The sequence below is a fragment of the Alosa pseudoharengus genome, unplaced genomic scaffold, assembly GCF_046254945.1.
Source record: "Alosa pseudoharengus isolate Yale_2024_CS ecotype anadromous, Long Island Sound unplaced genomic scaffold, YU_APseudo_1.1 YU_APseudo_1.1_scf_12, whole genome shotgun sequence".
Lineage (NCBI taxonomy): Eukaryota > Metazoa > Chordata > Actinopteri > Clupeiformes > Clupeidae > Alosa > Alosa pseudoharengus.
Window position 1 is genome coordinate 20,411,040 of NW_027468587.1, and position 20,119 is coordinate 20,431,158.

The 20,119-nt window shown below is 41.3% G+C and overlaps 1 protein-coding gene across 3 annotated transcripts in view; it reads left to right on the forward strand.

Moving 5' to 3' along the window:
* Positions 1-3,512: 3,512 nt before the first annotated feature.
* slc9a1a (solute carrier family 9 member A1a) overlaps positions 3,513-20,119 on the forward strand; it is a 72,771-nt gene continuing 56,164 nt past the window's right edge. For 2 of the 3 annotated variants that reach the window (XM_076280439.1, XM_076280440.1), the window contains exon 1: positions 3,513-4,673. In XM_076280439.1, the coding sequence (XP_076136554.1) occupies positions 4,361-4,673 (313 nt within the window). In that variant the 5' untranslated portion in view covers positions 3,513-4,360. Of the gene's footprint in view, positions 4,674-6,121; positions 6,317-20,119 lie in introns of those variants that run through there. The other variant, XM_076280441.1, reaches the window with a different exon arrangement.

Genomic DNA, 20,119 nt, shown 5'->3' on the forward strand with positions numbered 1-20,119 from the left:
ATACTTTTTAATACTTTTAAGACTCTGCGGGTACCCTGTTTAATGATTCCAGCAGCAATCAGCTAATTTATGTTCAATTTTAATTTGACACACACACACTGATCTAAAGTCATATCCACATGTTATGTTTCTGTTTGTGATAGAACAGTGTATGTGTGGTAAAAATTGAAGTGTTACAGTAATCCACAAAGAGACAAAATGTAACGCATAGGCAAGCCGACCGTATGGCAGAGTCAACCCAGTCTCACGTCTTAACGTGTCACTGTCACGTTAATTAATCTATTGGGAAGTGTTGTGTAACACGTTTCCTTGTAACATTCTCGCCATTTTGTGAGGTCAGGCTTTTTTTGACAGATGACGTGGTTCTGTTGGCTCGTTGAAAGCGAAATACAACGTGATAGTAACACGATAATTACGTCCTGCTCAACACGTTTTTTAACAAGGAAACGTGTTACACAACACGTCCCAATAGATTAATTAACGTGACAGTGACACGTTCAGACGTGAGACTGGGTTGGGCAGAGTAGAAAGCTTTATTCAAGACACCAGAGACAGGTTCCAAACACAGGTTGGGCAGAGTACAAAGCTTTATTCAAGACGCCAGAGACAGGTTCCAAACATCACAAGCACCTAGCGAGCATGAAAGCAAAAAGTCTGTTGTAGACAGTCTTACCATTATTTATAGGACTAAAACAGAAACAGGATATTCTTGATGGATTAGATAAAAGAACTGTCATGATAAAGAAAAAAAGTTTATCTCAGAGGTCATGGACAAGAGTAACCCCAAAATAACTTAAGTCATCCTTGCAATGTCTACATTTCTTTAGTCTAATTATAATGTCTAATGTCATTGTAATGTCTACATTTCTTGAAGTGTAGTCTAATTACTGGAAATTTTGTAAATGACATGACTTTCAATTTTCTGTTTTTGTCTCTAACAGTCTTTGCCAATTAGCCTATTTTCTGTTTTGTTTGTAGCCTTTTTTGGGATGACTCAGATACCAACCACTCTTAGGCTCTAGGTCGAGGTGCTAATTTAGTCTAGTTGGGTTGTTTTCCTGCACACATGGTGGTCAGACGTGCGCAGAACACAAGTTTTGTTTACTATGAAAAGAAGGCAAAAATAGACACCTCTCTGGAGCTTTACGATCCGAATCTGGGTCACAGAAGAATGATTTTCTGAGCTGAATCTGGCAAAGGTACATTTTCCAGCTTTGCTTTGTTAATAGAGAAAAAGAGGACAAATATCCTCTCGTGTAGGCTCTAAAGCAGCATCTGAGATGTCAAGAGAGGATCCATTTTTGTAGCTTCTAATTCAAATTTGGATAATTTATCTCCCTAGAAGTAATATCTATATACCATGTGGTGATATATATCACTGTAGGTATAAAACTGAACTTCAAACATCCCACATGTGAGATGACAAGGTTGTTACATTCAATGTGGTTTAGACAGAAACCATTACTGAACTGTGTGTACACTCTGGATTTGGAACCACGTCTCCAGAGGTTTTTGGGTTCTTGTGCGTTTGAGAAGTGCATACATATCTGAGCACGTAAGCAAGTTAAAGGAGTTGAGGCAGTTTTGTGTTTTAAGTTGCATGGCATGGGGTGCCCTGACCACAGGCAGTGTAGAGTCTTTTATTTACCCAAATTATTTGATGCAATTTGGCATCACGCTGCAACAGTTTAAGCATGCAAAAACACACTGCTGCTATTTCAGCCCTCACCACAACAGATGCTGGTTTGGAGGGGAGAGGAAGGCTGCCTGTACTAACGACAAGGTCCAGCTTGAAGGAATTCATACTGTTCCCCCGCATTGGCTATACATAAAACGTGTCCTGCCCTATGTGTGGTATAGCATGCCACAGAAGAACAGCAAACTCCGAATGCATGCAGTGCAGCATGTAGCCTGTCAGTCTAGCATTCCATGCCAGAAATAATCTCAAAATGGCATTTAAAGGAAGACGATGGGTATTTATTTTCTTTCCTTTTTTTAAAGTCCTCCTTCACTGTATCTCATGAATTAAGGAAATGCAGAGAGGGGCAGCCAAAGGCTAGTTCACTCTGTGATGCTGACTGGTGCAGTAGCCTCATTGCATCAGCACGGCTTCACCTCTGCCTGAAACTCATCTACATATAGAGAAAACAAAAGTCCCTGGCATTCCCCTACACAGCAGATGTGAGGGTCATGGTGCTTTTCCCCATCTCGCTCGGTTGCACTGGTCTTGTTCGTGTCCCTTGCAGAGGTCGGAAGAGTCAGGGGTGGTGGTGACAGCCCTGGATATGACAGTAACAGGGGTGTAGTGGTAAAATAAGAGGTGGGTAAACTATGAATAAGGTGGAATGGACCAACCATGCACTATCGGATTTTTAAAAAAGGCATTCAGAACATGGTGGAGGTTATTGTCCAATGTTTATAACAATAGCCTATAGCTTCTATACCTCTGGTATTAAATGGTTCCTAGAGTGTAGATGAGTGTACATGCCAGTATTGTGAATGTGGATAATAGTGTGATTTTTGAATGTTAAAATTGCAATTGGTGAATAAACTCTTTTGAGAGGTGGATAAACTCTATTTCTGAAATTGCAGAGATGGATAAACCGCCTTTACTTGCGTTTAGCCTCCACTAAAGCCATATAAGGAGAAGAGTAAGGAGAGGTCACCAGGCCACTAAAGTACTCTGTTTAAAGGGTAGCCTAAAGTCTATTAACCTGGTGCTGCAACACCTATAGTCACAGATGGTAGAAAATATAGTCTGTTAGTAGGCCTAGGCTATAAAGAAAGAAGAACAAAAAACATGCAGACTCACGCACAATGGTTTGTTGCATCAGTTAAATTCCACCACCACCACTACCAACAACAACAACAACAACCACACACACACAGTCACACACACACACACAATTTCACTTCATCAACAACAATGATCATTATAATGTGTTTCAATATGTGACACCAGTCAGTAGACTACTCCTGATGAATGTGTTTGAACAAACAACGTGATATCAGAAATCAGGCTAGGAAACGTGTTTGCCATAATGACCTTTCGGTGATGAAACATCACAAAAACACCACCAGTAAGACTCAGCATTTTTAGTGTAGCCTACATTCAAACACCAGGCTGCGTGTGCGTGCCACCTGCAGTAGCCTGTCTCTGCATTGCAGTCAGTGTCAGACTAGGGGGTTTATCGTAGCCTACCCTTGAAGAGGATTTGAAGGGCAGAGACTGCTGGTTCCAATGGACATGTCAAGATGCCTTTAGGGACCGTGGGATTTCCCTCGTCTACTAATATTGATTTGTATGGATGTGGTATAGCCTAATGGCTATGCTATTCATTCTCGCACAGTCACCGTCATCAAGTAAAACTGCATAGCCTACATCATCTCAAGACAAGGCATTCGTTTCCCGCCTGCACAGTAGATGTCACTGTAGTTAAGCAAACAATTCAGCCTCTTAGTCCTCTACCTCCTCCCATTTCCAGCCTTCCATCCCGAAAGGGTGTGTGTCCTGAAGGTTGTAGGCTATTTAACTAGCATCACGGGTCTTTAGAGTTCTCCGCCGGCAGGCAATATGCTGATACCATGGTATAGTTAAGCTACCTTAGCCTACGACACAAGAGGAGGATCTGCATGGGAAGTACACAGCAAAGGCTTTCGAGTTACAGCAAGACCTCATCCCCATTCTTGAGTTCAGGGGAACATTCATCTTGACGGGACAGCACAACCTACACCAGACACCGCGTCGAATGCGTTGTTCACGGCACCCTGCGAGGCTCCCGACAAATGCGCACCTTCAGTTTCTAACTGGTTTTATCAGATCTCTCACAGTTGATAGCGCGTTAGTATTTAGTTAGCCTATTTGTCTATGACTTACCACAAATTGAAAGTGCTGGAGTACTGTACGTGGTGCTTGTCAAACTTACTATCAACTGTGCGTGATGCCAGCGCAGAAATTACGGGATACTAAACCAGCCTGTAATAGTCTTCGCTAAACAACACTGACAGGTTATCAGTCACATAGTCTCACATGCGTGATGCCACTCCAGAAGTTGTTCAACAAATCCAAGTAATCTACTTTTTGCTCTGGCGTTTGCTCCACATATTTCCTGCTTCGCAAGCCAACAAGCCTACCTGGAAAGGGTGTGCTGCTCTCAACTCGATTTCAACAAGCTCGGAAGTGAACGAGAGGGCGATGAATGAGGATACAACAGTCTTCAAGACCGAGGAAAGCCGCGCATCCTGTTAGGTCGTCATGAGACATTTTGTAGATCTCGAAACTTCACCGATTTCTTTGATACATCAAGTCCTTTTACGCTCCAGGTAGACGTGTGATATATCTTGCAGAACTTTCCTCACCATGGCTTGTCGACCCTTGACACATTCAGCCTGTGGTTGGAACGCTGAAGTGGGGAGAAGACTGGTTACAGTGACATTATTGGGGGTGTTCTTGGTGGGCACAGTGTTGCCGCTTGGCGCAGCCAGCTCTCCAGAGATCACCGTTGGTTTGAACGGAGACCATACCCCACATCAGCCCAAGAACGACCATGACGATCATGCTAGTCACAACACAACTAAAAAGGCTTTCCCCGTCCTGTCCTTCGATTTCGAGCGTATAGGGATGCCGTTTGAAATATCGCTATGGGTACTGTTGGCTTCCTTGATGAAGTTGGGTAAGTTTATCACAGTTCGTGCAACAAGACATACTAATCAATAGCCTGGTTATTCTTTAGAAATGTAATCTCAATACAGAACAGTGGATTTCCAGATTGCCTGACTTGACATTCAGTGTGTTACTGTAGTTTAAGTTAGGAGGAAATAGCATAGCACACAGCATTTCTGAACTAGATCTGAAGAGCAACAAAAGGGTTCGTATTTCTGTTGTGTTTACTTTCATATGCATTGACATTGTGCTTCACCAGCTGCTGTGGTTATCCTCTTACACGTGTCCTCCTCCCAGATGAGAGCTGACTGTAGGGATTAGAGACAGGAACCGTGTTGATGTCTCTTGTCCGAATCTGCTCTTCATTATGCTTGTTTAACTAATGTAGGCTACTCTTCATCTGGGTTGAGTGTTGTTTGACTAGGGTTGGGCACCAAAACAGCTTGCGTGAGCCCAAGTAGCTTACTTTAAAGTGATATCGTGAGCTCCTGTCAAAATCTAGCAGTGGGCCTAACTACACACAAGCAAAAGGCTATGAAACAACATCAACAAGTACCCTATGTTACACAATATCCTTGCTAATGCGCTAATTGCCATTTATTTGAAATGTTATCAGCAAAGTCGTAAGGTGAAAACTTTATTTCATGGTGTGTGCTAAACAACATAATGGCATGATATTAATCTTTCATGTGCATGAGGCCCATATAGCATCACAATGAATATGACGATCATGTTAAAAGTTAGCTGGTAAAAACATAAATGTAGGTTACATACCTGATGTCATTGAGCTGTCAAAGAGGCTACGAAACCATCTCCGACTCCGTATGATATAGCTAATTAAACTCAACTGACTGGTGTTAGCGCATAGCCATAGTTGCTGTTAAAATGCCTACTAGGGTAGCGCTGGGAATCTAAACACTTCAACACTGACATAGCCTAACATGTTCAAAACTATTGCGTGTTATGGGTTAAGACGTGACATTTCTTGAAGCATTTGGGAACACACTGATTTAACTGGAAAGTAGAGTCCCTGTTAGACTAGCTTGCTTGCAAATGCCGTTGTCCATGATCTGGCAGTTCTATGGCAAGCGGTTTTAACATAGGCTACCTTATGGCAAACTGCCTACACGGGGTAAACTTGAAAGCAGAGCTTACCATACATGCGCATGCATGGCAAGCTGTTTTAACATTTAAATGTATTATTCGTTGGAGCAATGAGATATTGATAGTAAATTGAACAGTTCAATTTCATGTTCAAATTTGTCTTATCAATAAAAAAAAAAGCTATTCAGGCTTTAGACCATTTTAATTTAAAACATTTTAAAAACAAAGTACCGGTTCAGGCACCGTTTCGGCACCAGCACCGTTTTAAAAGTATCGATTTAGCACCGGTATCGGATAAAACCCAAATGGTACCCAACCCTATGTTTGACTGAGACAAAGTGTTGCCGCTTGGCGCAGCCAGCTCTCCAGAGATCACCGTTGGTTTGAACGGAGACCATACCCCACATCAGCCCAACAACGACCATGACGATCATGCTAGTCACAACACAACTAAAAAGGCTTTCCCCGTCCTGTCCTTCGATTTCGAGTGTATAGGGATGCCGTTTGAAATATCGCTATGGGTACTGTTGGCTTCCTTGATGAAGTTGGGTAAGTTTATCACAGTTCGTGCAACAAGACATACTAATCAATAGCCTGGTTATTCTTTAGAAATGTAATCTCAATACAGAACAGTGGATTTCCAGATTGCCTGACTTGACATTCAGTGTGTTACTGTAGTCTAAGTTAGGGTGAAATAGCATAGCACACAGCATTTCTGAACTAGATCTGAAGAGCAACAAAAGGGTTCGTATTTCTGTTGTGTTTACTTTCATATGCATTGACATTGTGCTTCACCAGCTGCTGTGGTTATCCTCTTAAACGTGTCCTCCCAGATGAGAGCTGACTGTAGGGATTAGAGACAGGAACCGTGTTGATGTCTCTTGTCCGAATCTGCTCTTCATTATGCTTGTTTAACTAATGTACTCTTCATCTGGGTTGAGTGTTGTTTGACTAGGGTTGGGCACCAAAACAGCTTGCGTGAGCCCAAGTAGCTTACTTTAAAGTGATATCGTGAGCTCCTGTCAAAATCTAGCAGTGGGCCTAACTACACACAAGCAAAAGGCTATGAAACAACATCAACAAGTACCCTATATGTTACACAATATCCTTGCTAATGCGCTAATTGCCATTTATTTGAAATGTTATCAGCAAAGTCGTAAGCTGAAAACTTTATTTCATGGTGTGTGCTAAACAACATAATGGCATGATATTAATCTTTCATGTGCATGAGGCCCATATAGCATCACAATGAATATGAAGATCATGTTAAAAGTTAACTGGCAAAAACATAAATGTAGGTTACATACCTGATGTCACTGAGCTGTCAAAGAGGCTACGAAACCATCTCCGACTCCGTATGATATAGCTAATTAAATTCAACTGACTGGTGTTAGCGCATAGCCATAGTTGCTGTTAAAATGCCTACTAGGGTAGCGCTGGGAATCTAAACACTTCAACACCGACATGTAGCCTAACATGTTCAAAACTATTGCGTGTTATGGGTTAAGACGTGACATTTCTTGAAGCATTTGGGAACACACTGATTTAACTGGAAAGTAGAGTCCCTGTTAGACTAGCTTGCTTGCAAATGCCATTGTCCATGATCTGGCAGTTCTATGGCAAGCGGTTTTAACATAGGCTACCTTATGGCAAACTGCCTACACGGGGTAAACTTGAAAGCAGAGCTTACCATTGTATGTGCATGCATGGCAAGCTGTTTTAACATTTAAATGTATTATTCGTTGGAGCAATGAGATATTGATAGTAAATTGAACAGTTCAATTTCATGTTCAAATTTGTCTTATCAATAATAAAAAAAGCTATTCATGCTTTAGACCATTTTAATTTAAAACATTTTAAAAACAAAGTACCGGTTCAGGCACCGTTTCGGCACCGGCACCGTTTTAAAAGTATCGATTTAGCACCGGTATCGGATAAAACCCAAATGGTACCCAACCCTATGTTTGACTGAGACATCATCACATAAAGACACACAGGTCGTCTTCATCTCCAGAGTTCTGCTTGTCCACATGCTAGAGAGTGAAGTCAGGTGATGAACTGATGACTGATGACAACTAAAAGTAACTTTAACGTTTGGTCCCTGGTGCAGACTGAATGTGTGTTCCTAAACGGAAGTGTTACTTTTTTTTTTGTTGCTCTGGCAGGATCTTGAGTAATGTGTTTCCGGGTTAGGTGTGGTGGTTTTAATGACTTCTGTCTGTGACTTGACAGTTTATTTATTTTTCCTCTTATTGTAGCAAACAGTCTGCAGTCTGTTTCACACCTACAGGGATCTTTTAGGCCATTACTGTTAATCCCTTTTTTATACCTCTGTGAGCATGCACCCATTCATGCACAGATACACAGAATGTAACCATGCCTACACGCCTCACATGTCTCCATCATCTACCACTGTGCCCTCTAGTTTACTCTTAGTCTCCACTCCCTGCTCAGCTTCGTCATCTAAAGTCCTGCAGTGTCCCTTGCTGTCATTTGTAGGCTGAGAGAGAGAGAGAGTTGTGTAACTCTCTCTCAAAAATCTCAAAAATTACACAAAAATCACGGTGTGGTGTAGTGTTGTCACGATACCAAAATTATGACTTCGATACGATACCTGCCATAAATATCACGATGCTCGATACTAAAACGATACTACGGCGAAATCCTAAGATATCTGGAGAAGAAAGGACTCATACCTCCTCCAAGTGTATTGAGTCATTTGTGTTGAATTTGGTGCACTTTTGTAGTGTGTAGGTCAATTCTGGGTTCTAAACTTCTAAACTTCCTACATAATTATTATGTTTTTATAGTCAGTAAAATAGTAGGCCTACTTTCTGTGATTAAGTCCTTTATTGTTTGTTATAGTTAATTTACATTGTGTTGTGTTTTGGCAATAAAGTAGCTTTAAATAGCCAAACTAGTCTAGATCAAGGTCAGTGTTAAAATTACTGCATGTAAATCACTGAATGCTATGCAGAGGGGCCTAATCTTTAGGCCATCTGATGTACAGTATAGGCTACCCTAGGCCTTCCTGTGTTCATGGGATTTCTTTGACAGTTGCAAAGGGGAAAATGTGAGGATAGTCTTCTTTGCACCCACTCGGTGTACAAGTACGACGTTCCAACCACTCAGGTCTTCGTCAGATAGGCCTACACCATTACCTGTTGCAATATATCTGTGTGCATTACTACATTACGTCTATTTCTTTGATAACATGATTTGCTAGCACATACTGTAACAATACGCCGCTATTATTATTAGGACTCAACACGCTTTGGTGGTATTATGCTTTGGGCTTTAATTAGCGCATTTCAGGTAGCCTATCCTACATCTGGGCAATAATTATTGAACAAATTGCAGTCTACATGCCATGACAAATATTACCAGTAGTAGGCTACTGACCGAACATGAAACAGATCGTTTACAAGTTATGGTAATGTTATTCTGGCGTGAACATTGCGCTTTCATCACGTTAGCACCCTATGATTACAGCTCGTTATGTCTCGTCAAAATGATTACAGCTCGTTATGTCTCGTCAAAATTCATTGATGAAGGAAGGTTCGCTTTATCCCAGAGAACCATACTCGTTTCACTTAGGCTAGATTAAAACATAAGAGAAGAACTTGGCACTAACCATGTAGTCGTGTTTTCTATAGCATATTCGTTAACCTGTCGTTCTTTGAACTCTTTAAAAATGTTGGGATATGTCTGCGAGGTGTTTAGCCAAGTTCCATGCGTAGCCTACTGCTTTTAAATGACTTTGTGTACCTGATGGCTTGCCTTAATTCGCGATGTATCCGAAATAGTTGCAGATTTCACTGCACCGTTTGTTTTATCCACAAGGCCTAGAACTGTCGGCAAAGAACTATGACGTTGGCTGCGCACTCACTCACTCAGAGCTGCCTGCTTGACACGCCCACTTGCCTAGATGCGTGAAAGGAGCAGTGAGAACAGCAGTTCACACAGACACAGAACGTTATTATTTTAATAAAGTATCGATTCTAAAAACGTCTGAAATCGTATCGTTTTTTGCGTGAAGCCATCGCGATACCTTTTTAGTATCGATACACCGTGCAACACTAGTGTGGTGTGTACCTTGGTTTTGAAGTCATGGTTCGATTCATTTTCAGTACGGTAAGCCTGTAGGTACTGCAAACCTAAAATTCACTGACAATATTGCTGATGCACAACAGGAATAGTATTTTGAAAAGCTGTCAAATGTTTTTTGACGTTAATTGATTAAAATAACATGGTCCGCCACTTAATACTGTATGTTTGTGTGGTAACTCAAATTTGAAACATGGCCCACGTGCAAAAAAGCCTACTGTTGAATACTATATTACTCAATACTCAATTTGTTACTTTCGGTACACATCTGTATTGAACCTAACATCCTGTACCTAAACGGTTCGGTATGAATATGTTTACTTTTACTCCCCTAATATATATATATATATATATAGATAGATAGATAGATAGATAGATAGATAGAATGAACAGAATATATTTTATGTTGGTAAGTTGGGCTGACACATACTCAGAGTGCATTATACACATATAAAACCTTGACAGTGTGCTTGTCCCATCCTTTACAGACTTGAAGGAATTCCATTTCCATGTGATCTTGCGTTGGTCCCTCATTCTGCTTATTGTCTCTCGGTCCCAGAAATAGATCAAAATGGCTCGTAAACCCAGTGAGAGAGCAATCATAAACTATGGGCAATGTGCGTGGTACCCATAATTATCAGTCTTTATGATAGAGTATCTGTTGTTGTGAGCTGTAACAAACAATCTGCAATGTATTCATCCAGATAAAATGATTAGGAGAGAGGAGATGGAGTACTATGTTGAGTGGAGTTCCCTTGTTGAGTGGCCAGGGGAAAAAATGCATTTTTATTTGTCGCTGTGAGACTGAGCAGACTGTGTGTGTGTGTGTGTGTGTGCGCGCACGTGTGTGTATGGTATAGTTAAGCTACCTTAGCCTACGACACAAGAGGAGGATCTGCATTGGAAGTACACAGCAAAGGCTTTCGAGTTACAGCAAGCCCTCATCCCCATTCTTGAGTTCAGGGGGACATTCTTGACCGGACAGCACAACCTACACCAGACACCACGTTGAATGCGATGTTCACGGCACCCTGCGAGGCTCCCGAAAAAATGTGCACCTTCAGTTTCTAACTGGTTATATCAGATCTCTCACAGTTGATAGCGCGTTAGTATTTAGTTAGTCTACTTGTCTATGACTTACCACAAATTGAAAGTGCTGGAGTACTGTACGTGGTGCTTGTCAAACTTACTATCAACTGTGCGTGATGCCAGCGCAGAAATTACGGGATACTAAACCAGCCTGTAATAGTCTTCACTAAACAACACTGACGGGTTATCAGTCACATAGTTATTTGACGTGATGCCACTCCAGAAGTTGTTCAACAAATCCAAGTAATCTACTCTTTGCTCTGGCGTTTGCTCCACATATTTCCTGCTTCGCAAGCCAACCAGCCTACCTGGAAAGGGTGTGCTGCTCTCAACTCGATTTCAACAAGCTCTGAAGTGAACGAGAGGGCGATGAATGAGGATACCACAGTCTTCAAGACCGAGGAAAGCCGCGCATCCTGTTAGGTCGTCATGAGACATTTTGTAGATCTCGAAACTTCACCGATTTCTTTGATACATCAAGTCCTTTTACGCTCCAGGTAGACGTGTGATATATCTTGCAGAACTTTCCTCACCATGGCTTGTCGACATTTGACACATTCAGCCTGTGGTTGGAACGGTGAAGTGGGGAGAAGACTGGTTACAGTGACATTATTGGGGGTGTTCTTGGTGGGCACAGTGTTGCCGCTTGGCGCAGCCAGCTCTCCAGAGATCACCGTTGGTTTGAACGGAGACCATACCCCACATCAGCCCAAGAACGACCATGACGATCATACTAGTCACAACACAACTAAAAAGGCTATCCCCGTCCTTTCCTTCGATTTCGAGCGTATAGGGATGCCGTTTGAAATATCGCTATGGGGTCATTCCACGTCAGATCAACCAGGGTCCACGCACTTAGGTCTCAAAAAATTCTGAAAAAATGACCAGGTGTACCTATGTTACCCTGGAGACACACTGTAAAATTACTCTTATGTAAGATCAATACTTTCCAAGATACAGCCAGTTTTACAGGGGGAGGGGGGTGTCGATTTTGTTCGGCCTCTTTTTTTGTCAAAATTCACAAGCCCACAGCGCAAAGACTAAACCATGTAGGAGGCTCAAATTTTGCATGCTGGTTAGGGTTGGGTATCGTTTGGGTTTTATCCGATACCGGTGCTAAATCGATACCTTTAAAACGGTGCCGGTGCCGAAACGGTGCCTGAACCGGTACTTTGTTTTTAAAATGTTTTAAATTAAAATGGTCTAAAGCATGAATTGCTTTTTTTATTGATGAGACAAATTTGAACATGAAATTGAACTGTTATATTCAATTTACTATCAATATCTCATTGCTCCTATGAATAATACATTTAAATGTTAAAACAGCTTGCCATGCATGCACACACAATGATAAGCTTTCAAGTTTACCCAGTGTAGGCGGTTTGCCATAAGGTATGTTAAAACCGCTTGCCATAAAACTGCCAGGTCATGGACAACGGCATTTGCAAGCAAGCTAATCTAAGGGACTCTACTTTCCAGTTAATTCAGTGTGTTCCCAAATGCTTCAAGAAATTGTATGTCTTGACTTAACCCATAACACGCAGTAGTTTTGAACATGTTAGGCTACATGTCGGTGTTGAAGTGTTAAGATTCCCAGCGCTAGCCAAGTAGGCATTTTAACAGCAACTATGGCTATGCGCTAACACCAGTCAGCTGAGTTTAATTAGCGATAACGTACGGAGATGGTTTCGTAGCCTCTTTGACAGCTCAGTGACATCAGGTATGTAACCTACATATTTGTTTTTGCCAGCTAACTTTTAACATGATCTTCATATTCATTGTGATGCTATATGGACCTCATGCACATGAAAGATTAATATCATGCCATTATGTTGTTTAACACACCGTGAAATAAAGTTTTCACCTTACAACTTTGCTGATAACATTTCAAATAAATGTCAGTTAGCGCATTAGCAAGGATATTGTGTAACATATAGGCTATGCTAGCCTACTGTTGATGTTGTTTCATAGCCTTTTGCTTGTGTGTAGTTAGGCCCACTGCTAGAATTTGACAGGAGCTCGCGATATCGCTTTAAAGTAAGCTATTTGGTCTCACGCAAGCTGTCAAACGCTGTCCACTCATGTGGTGCACCCCTCTGGTTTATACATCCAGTGTTTATGTTAGCTAACTGTATCTGGATGTGTTGCTATCAGAGCAAGATGTTAGAGATGGCGCATGACATGCAGTGATGCCTCGTATTAAAAAAAAAAAAAAAACGCTATTTAAGCACCGAAATGAGGCACCGAAATCCACGTTGTGATTCGATGCAGTTACTACCGTTTGTGTCGGCACCGGTGCCATATTAGAACCGTGTTTCGGTGCCCAACCCTAATGCTGGTACATAAATAGGAATAGTATGTAGCAAAATCGTCACGTTTGGTCTGGATAATCCTGCATGGTCATAGCTGTCCCTCAAAGTTGATACAAAATTGATTGGAGTTTTTGGCTGGGCTCTGTTTAAGCCTTCAGAAGACATATTTGTACTCAACATAGGCTCTTGATTTATTTTCCTTACTGAGATAAGTAGAAACACTCTCACAAAAAGCAATGAACAGAAAATAAATCCCTTCAGGGTCTGAACAGCAGACCTCACAAGTCTGAAAAATCATTTAGGTTATCATTTTCAGAGCACCCAAACACCTTGTGGGAATATACAAAGATTTTTTAAATATGTTTTTCTTTATTCTCCATGATCCCTTCTTTTTGAAAACACCAATTTGACTTGTCTTATGCAAATCTTTCTTTCTTATTTTCCATCCTGAACATGGGCAAAATGCCCCATTGACATCACTATGTTTTATATGTACTGTTGGCTTCCTTGACAAGTTGGGTAAGTTTATCACAGTTCGTGCAACAAGACATACTAATCAATAGCCTAGTTATTCTTTAGAAATGTAATCTCAATACAGAACAGTGGAATTCCAGATTGCCTGACTTGACATTCAGTGTGTTACTGTAGTCTAAGTTAGGAGGAAATAGCATAGCACACAGCATTTCTGAACTAGATCTGAAGAGCAACAAAAGGGTTCGTATTTCTGTTGTGTTTACTTTCATATGCATTGACATTGTGCTTCACCAGCTGCTGTGGTTATCCTCTTAAACGTGTCCTCCTCCCAGATGAGAGCTGACTGTAGGGATTAGAGACAGGAACCGTGTTGATGTCTCTTGTCCGAATCTGCTCTTCATTATGCTTGTTTAACTAATGTACTCTTCATCTGGGTTGAGTGTTGTTTGACTAGGGTTGGGCACCAAAACAGCTTGCGTGAGCCCAAGTAGCTTACTTTAAAGCGATATCGCGAGCTCCTGTCAAAATCTAGCAGTGGGCCTAACTACACACAAGCAAAAGGCTATGGGCTGTATTTTGGGTCACCAGCGCATGGCGTAAAGTTCGTTATTCACCGGCGCGAAGTTGAATTCGTTATTTTGCACGATTATTTTTTAAGCATTGCGCCCAGGGGTGTGGCAATTAACAACCTAGGGAGGGACCTGGCGCATTGTCTAAAAATCGCTATCATACACCACCTAAACCTGGTCAGAAGTCAATGGCGAGTTGTTCATATGCTATTTTAAGAGCGAATGTCAACAGTCATATTGGCAGGTGCAAGCACCATCCTTCTATCATTCATGAACGCACACCAGCGCACGTCTAAACATAATTAGAATAAAGATATTACGAAATACTGTACATCTCATGATGAGTAGTTATTCACCATCATTTGCAAATTGGTAATGACGGTTAAAAGTGATTAGGGGAGAGGCGAGAGACACGTATGGAGCACAGCTGAAGACGCACTGTCACGAGATATAAGCAACTCCTCTGAAGGATAAATGTTGTTTTATTCAGTCATTTGAGCAACATTAGGGTAAGTGTTGCTTTTTCCAGCCTATGTTTTCCATGGTAACCCATTGTCAGTCAATAGTGAAAGTAACTGCATATAACTGTCTTGTCGTTGACTGACTCCTTGGTGAAGTTAGTTTCACTTTGCCAATGAGTTCAAATAATAGATGAGTGCAAATGCGTGAAGGCTATGCTAGGTTTTAGTAAAGCATGGTTTAAGAATGACTATTCCATACGGTCTCGCAAGCAGCCTCCTTCAAATGCGCCGTTGAATGCCAAAATACCGATGCATTTATTTGACATATCGCGCATTGCGCCGTTAAAGGGAATGACAGATGTCATTGTCATTGGTTTAAAATGATGTTACGCCCCAAACACACCCATATGACTGATTAAAAGACCTAGGAACACCTTGTTACGCCATGCGCTCCACTTTTGAGAACGAAACCCCTCCCAATGTGAACTGGACATCCTACTAAATTTGAATAGACTTTTGATGAGTGACGATGCACTTTAGAATGTCATGATAGGGCCCTATAAAACAACATCAACAAGTACCCTATGGGCCCTATCATGACATTCTAAAGTGCATCGTCACTCGTCAAAAGTCTATTCAAATTTAGTAGGATGGAATAGTCATTCTTAAACCATGCTTTACTAAAACCTAGCATAGCCTTCACGCATTTGCACTCGTCTATTATTTGAACTCATTGGCAAAGTGAAACTAACTTCACCAAGGAGTCAGTCAACGACAAGACAGTTATATGCAGTACTTTCACTATTGACTGACAATGGGTTACCATAGAAAACATAGGCTGGAAAAAGCAACACTTACCCTAATGTTGCTCAAATGACTAAATAAAACAACATTTATCCTGCAGAGGAGTTGCTTATATCGTGACAGTGCGTCTTCAGCTGTGCTCCATTGTCTCTCGCCTCTCCCCTAATCACTTTTAACCGTCATTACCACTCATCATGAGATGTACAGTATTTCGTAATATCTTTATTCTAATTATGTTTACCATTGTAATCGTGCAATTTGTAATGCTTTGCATGGACGTGCGCTGGTGTGCGTTCATGAATGATAGAAGGATGGTGCGTGCACCTGCCAATATGACTGTTGACATGCGCTCTTAAAATAGCATATGAACAACTCGCCATTGACTTCTGACCAGGTTTAGGTGGTGTATGATAGCGATTTTTAGACAATGCGCCAGGTCCCTCCCTAGGTTGTTAATTGCCACACCCCTGGGCGCAATGCTTAAAAAATAAAGGTGCAAAATAACGAATTCAACTTCGCGCCGGTGAATAACGAACTTTACGCCATGCGCTGGTGACCGAAAATACAGCCCAGTATGTTACACAATATCCTTGCTAATGCGCTAACTGCCATTTATTTGAAATGTTATCAGCAAAGTCGTAAGGTGAAAACTTTATTTCACGGTGTGTTCTAAACAACATAATGGCATGATATTAATCTTTAATGTGCATGAGGCCCATATAGCATCACAATGAATATGAAGATCATGTTAAAAGTTAGCTGGCAAAAACATAAATGTAGGTTACATACCTGATGTCACTGAGCTGTCAAAGAGGCTACGAAACCATCTCCGACTCCGTATGATATAGCTAATTCAACTCAACTGACTGGTGTTAGCGCATAGCCATAGTTGCTGTTGAAATGCCTACTAGGCTAGCGCTGGGAATCTAAACACTTCAACACCGACATGTAGCCTAACATGTTCAAAACTATTGTGTGTTATGGGTTAAGACGTGACATTTCTTGAAGCATTTGGGAACACACTGATTTAACTGGAAAGTAGAGTCCTTGTTAGACTAGCTTGCTTGCAAATAGAGCATCACAGTCAGGAGTTTCCGGAAGTAAGAATTCAATGCAATTTCTCCATTGACAATTCGGGTATAAGCCATAAAAACTTAACTGCACATGGTAGACTCAAAACCAGCTACGGCTGTACTAAGCGATTGTGTATGCTCATATAGACGCCAAAAGTTCACGGGGCACTAACCTTGTTTTGAGATAAATGTCTTTTATTCGCGATGTCTTGGATAAGTACTTCATTACCCACAATCCTGAACAATCCCACAATCCCACAGTGATGCATCTAATTGGTAGAAAGGCCGTTAAGGTATGACACAGGTATGAAATATATTATGTTTTAGTGCCCTTGTTGTTTCTATGAATATGAATTGTTGTTTATATGAAACATCAACTTAGTCGAGGCATAAAAAGCCCTGTATATCCTCATTAAGTACTTAAACCTTTGAACTAGCTAGCTAGCTGATAGCACAGGCTGGATGCTACCACCGGCTAGACACTGCAGTAAAATGGTTAGCAAACCGTCCATGCCCCCGTGAATATTTCACGAAATCAAGAGTGTCCAAAGGGGTGAAAACCACTTTAAATCGGATCACATTATTGACTGTTGTGTGTCGAGGGTCAGCTTGTGGGTTTTATAAGGGCCAGCATGAGGGACAAGACCTATCAAACCTACGAAGTTGTGTGGTGAGTTTTGCAGGGAGGTTGCCCATACAGAAAAATCAAGGGAAAAAATATATTCACATATATGCAGCTACATCCAGCTTATATTTAAATTGGAGGAAAGGGTTTGCGTGCTGACGCCGGTTGGAAACATGGTTGGAAATGATTTTGCGCTGGTTCGTGCTGCTTATATATTTTTCAGTGAGGCGCGCAGTCTTGTACCTTTTACTTTTTTTGGACTTTCTCTTCGTTTTTTCACTCGAAATGATATGTTGTATGCTTATGAGTTACGCCGTAGCTGATTAGCCTAAGACATGCTCTAAAACTCTTTAGATATGGATTTTTCCAAAACGTCAATGGGAGAAATGAATGGGAAATTTACTTCCGGAAACTAAGCTCTCTCGGAGGTGCGGGACTGTGATGCTCTATGCCGTTGTCCATGATCTGGCAGATATGGCAAGCGGTTTTAACATACCTTATGGCAAACTGCCTACACGGGGTAAACTTGAAAGCAGAGCTTACCATTGTATGTGCATGCATGGCAAGCTGTTTTAACATTTAAATGTATTATTCGTAGGAGCAATGAGATATTGATAGTAAATTGAACAGTTCAATTTCATGTTCAAATTTGTCTTATCAATAATAAAAAAAGCAATTCATGCTTTAGACCATTTTAATTTAAAACATTTTAAAAACAAAGTACCGGTTCAGGCACAGTTTCGGCACCTGCACCGTTTTAAAAGTATCGATTTAGCACCGGTATCGGATAAAACCCAAACGGTACCCAACCCTATGTTTGACTGAGACATCATCACATAAAGACACACAGTCTGTCTTCATCTCCAGAGTTCTGCTTGTCCACATGCTAGAGAGTGAAGTCAGTTGATGAATTGATGACTGATGACAACTAAAAGTAACGTTAACTTAACTTAAGTAACTTTTTTTTTTTTGCTCTGGCAGGATCTTGAGTAATGTGTTTCCGGGTTAGGTGTTGTGGTTTTAATAACTTCTGTCTGTGACTTGACAGTTTATTTATTTTCCTCTTATTGTAGCAAACAGTCTGCAGTCTGTTTCACACCTACAGGGATCTTTTAGGCCATTGCTGTTAATCCCTTTTTTATACCTCTGTGAGCATGCATCCATTCATGCACAGATACACAGAACGTAACCATGCCTAGTACACGCCTCACATGTCTCCATCATCTGCCACTGTGCCCTCTAGTTTACTCTTAGTCTCCACTCCCTGCTCAGCTTCGTCATCTAAAGTCCTGCAGTGTCCCTTGCTGTCATTTGTAGGCTGAGAAAGAGCAAGAGAGAGAGAGAGAGTTGTGTAACTCTCTCTCAAAAATCTAAAAAATTACACAAAAATCACGATGTGATACGGTAAGCCTGTAGGTAGTGCAAACCTAAAATTCACTGACAATAACAGGAATAGTATTTTTAAAAGCTGTCAAATGTTTTTTGACGTTAATTGATTAAAATAACATGGTCCGCCACTTAATACTTTATGTTTGTATGGTAACTCAAATTTGAAACATGGCCCACGTGCAAAAAAGCCTACTGTTGATTACTCTTAAAGACTCAATTTGTTACTTTCGGTACACATCTGTATTGAACCTAACATCCTGTACCTAAACGGTTCGGTTAGCCTGGCGAACCAGACCCACATCAAGATGTAGGGTCTGGGCACTCACCGTTCGCAGTGCTCAGTCCGAGGGGCGGGATAATCAGTTGTCTTTCAAATTCCCTCTGCACGCAATAGGACAGCAGCAGCGCTATGAGCCCCAATGCGTTTCCCACCAGCGGAGCTAGTTGGCTAGTTCAAACGTTTGCCAACTTAATAAAAGCTTAACTCGTGTCACACTGCTTGCCAGCAGCAACATCCATCTTATTTGTTTTCAAGTAGCAGGGAATTCAAGCCAAACCGTTGCAACTCTGCCATCAATCATTATGTTAAGCCCACCTAACGACTCTATACACGATTTCATTGGCCTGAATAAGTTTCGATTTCTGGAGCTCACAAGCCAACGGAGAGTTGCTAGACTACCCCTGGCAGCAAATGTAATGTGCTGCCGCTAGGGGCGCGTCTAGATTTCTAGGCTACGGTTCGGTATGAATATGTTTACTTTTACTCCCCTATAAATGTATATATATATATATATATATATATATATATATATATAGATAGATAGATAGATAGATAGATAGATCTCAGAGTGCATTATACACATATAAAACCTTGACAGTGTGCTTGTCCCATCCTTTACAGACTTGAAGGAATTCCATTTCCATGTGATCTTGCGTTGGTCCCTCATTCTGCTTATTGTCTCTCGGTCCCAGAAATAGATCAAAATGGCTCGTAAACCCAGTTAGAGAGCAATCATAAACTATGGGCAATGCGCGTGGTACCCATAATTATCAGTCTTTATGATAGAGTATCTGTTGTTGTGAGCTGTAACACACAATCTGCAATGTATTCATCCAGATAAGATGATTAGGAGAGAGGAGATGGAGTACTATGTTGAGTGGAATCCCCTTGTTGAGTGGCCAGGGGAAAAAATGCATTTTTATTTGTCGCTGTGAGACTGAGCAGACTGTGTGTGTGTGTGTGTGTGTGTGTGTGTGTGCGTGTGTGTGTGTGTGTGTGTGTGTGTGTCAGCTGTCTGCTCCTGGGGGACTTGGTCACTAGCACCAGCAGCAGCTCCCAGCTTTCCATTTGAAGTGCAAACATTGCTTAGCTTGAACAAAAAAGAGATAGTGCCTCAGTCAGTGCTGTCTGCAGCCTACTGTTCACCTTGTTTCCATCAGGTGATGCTT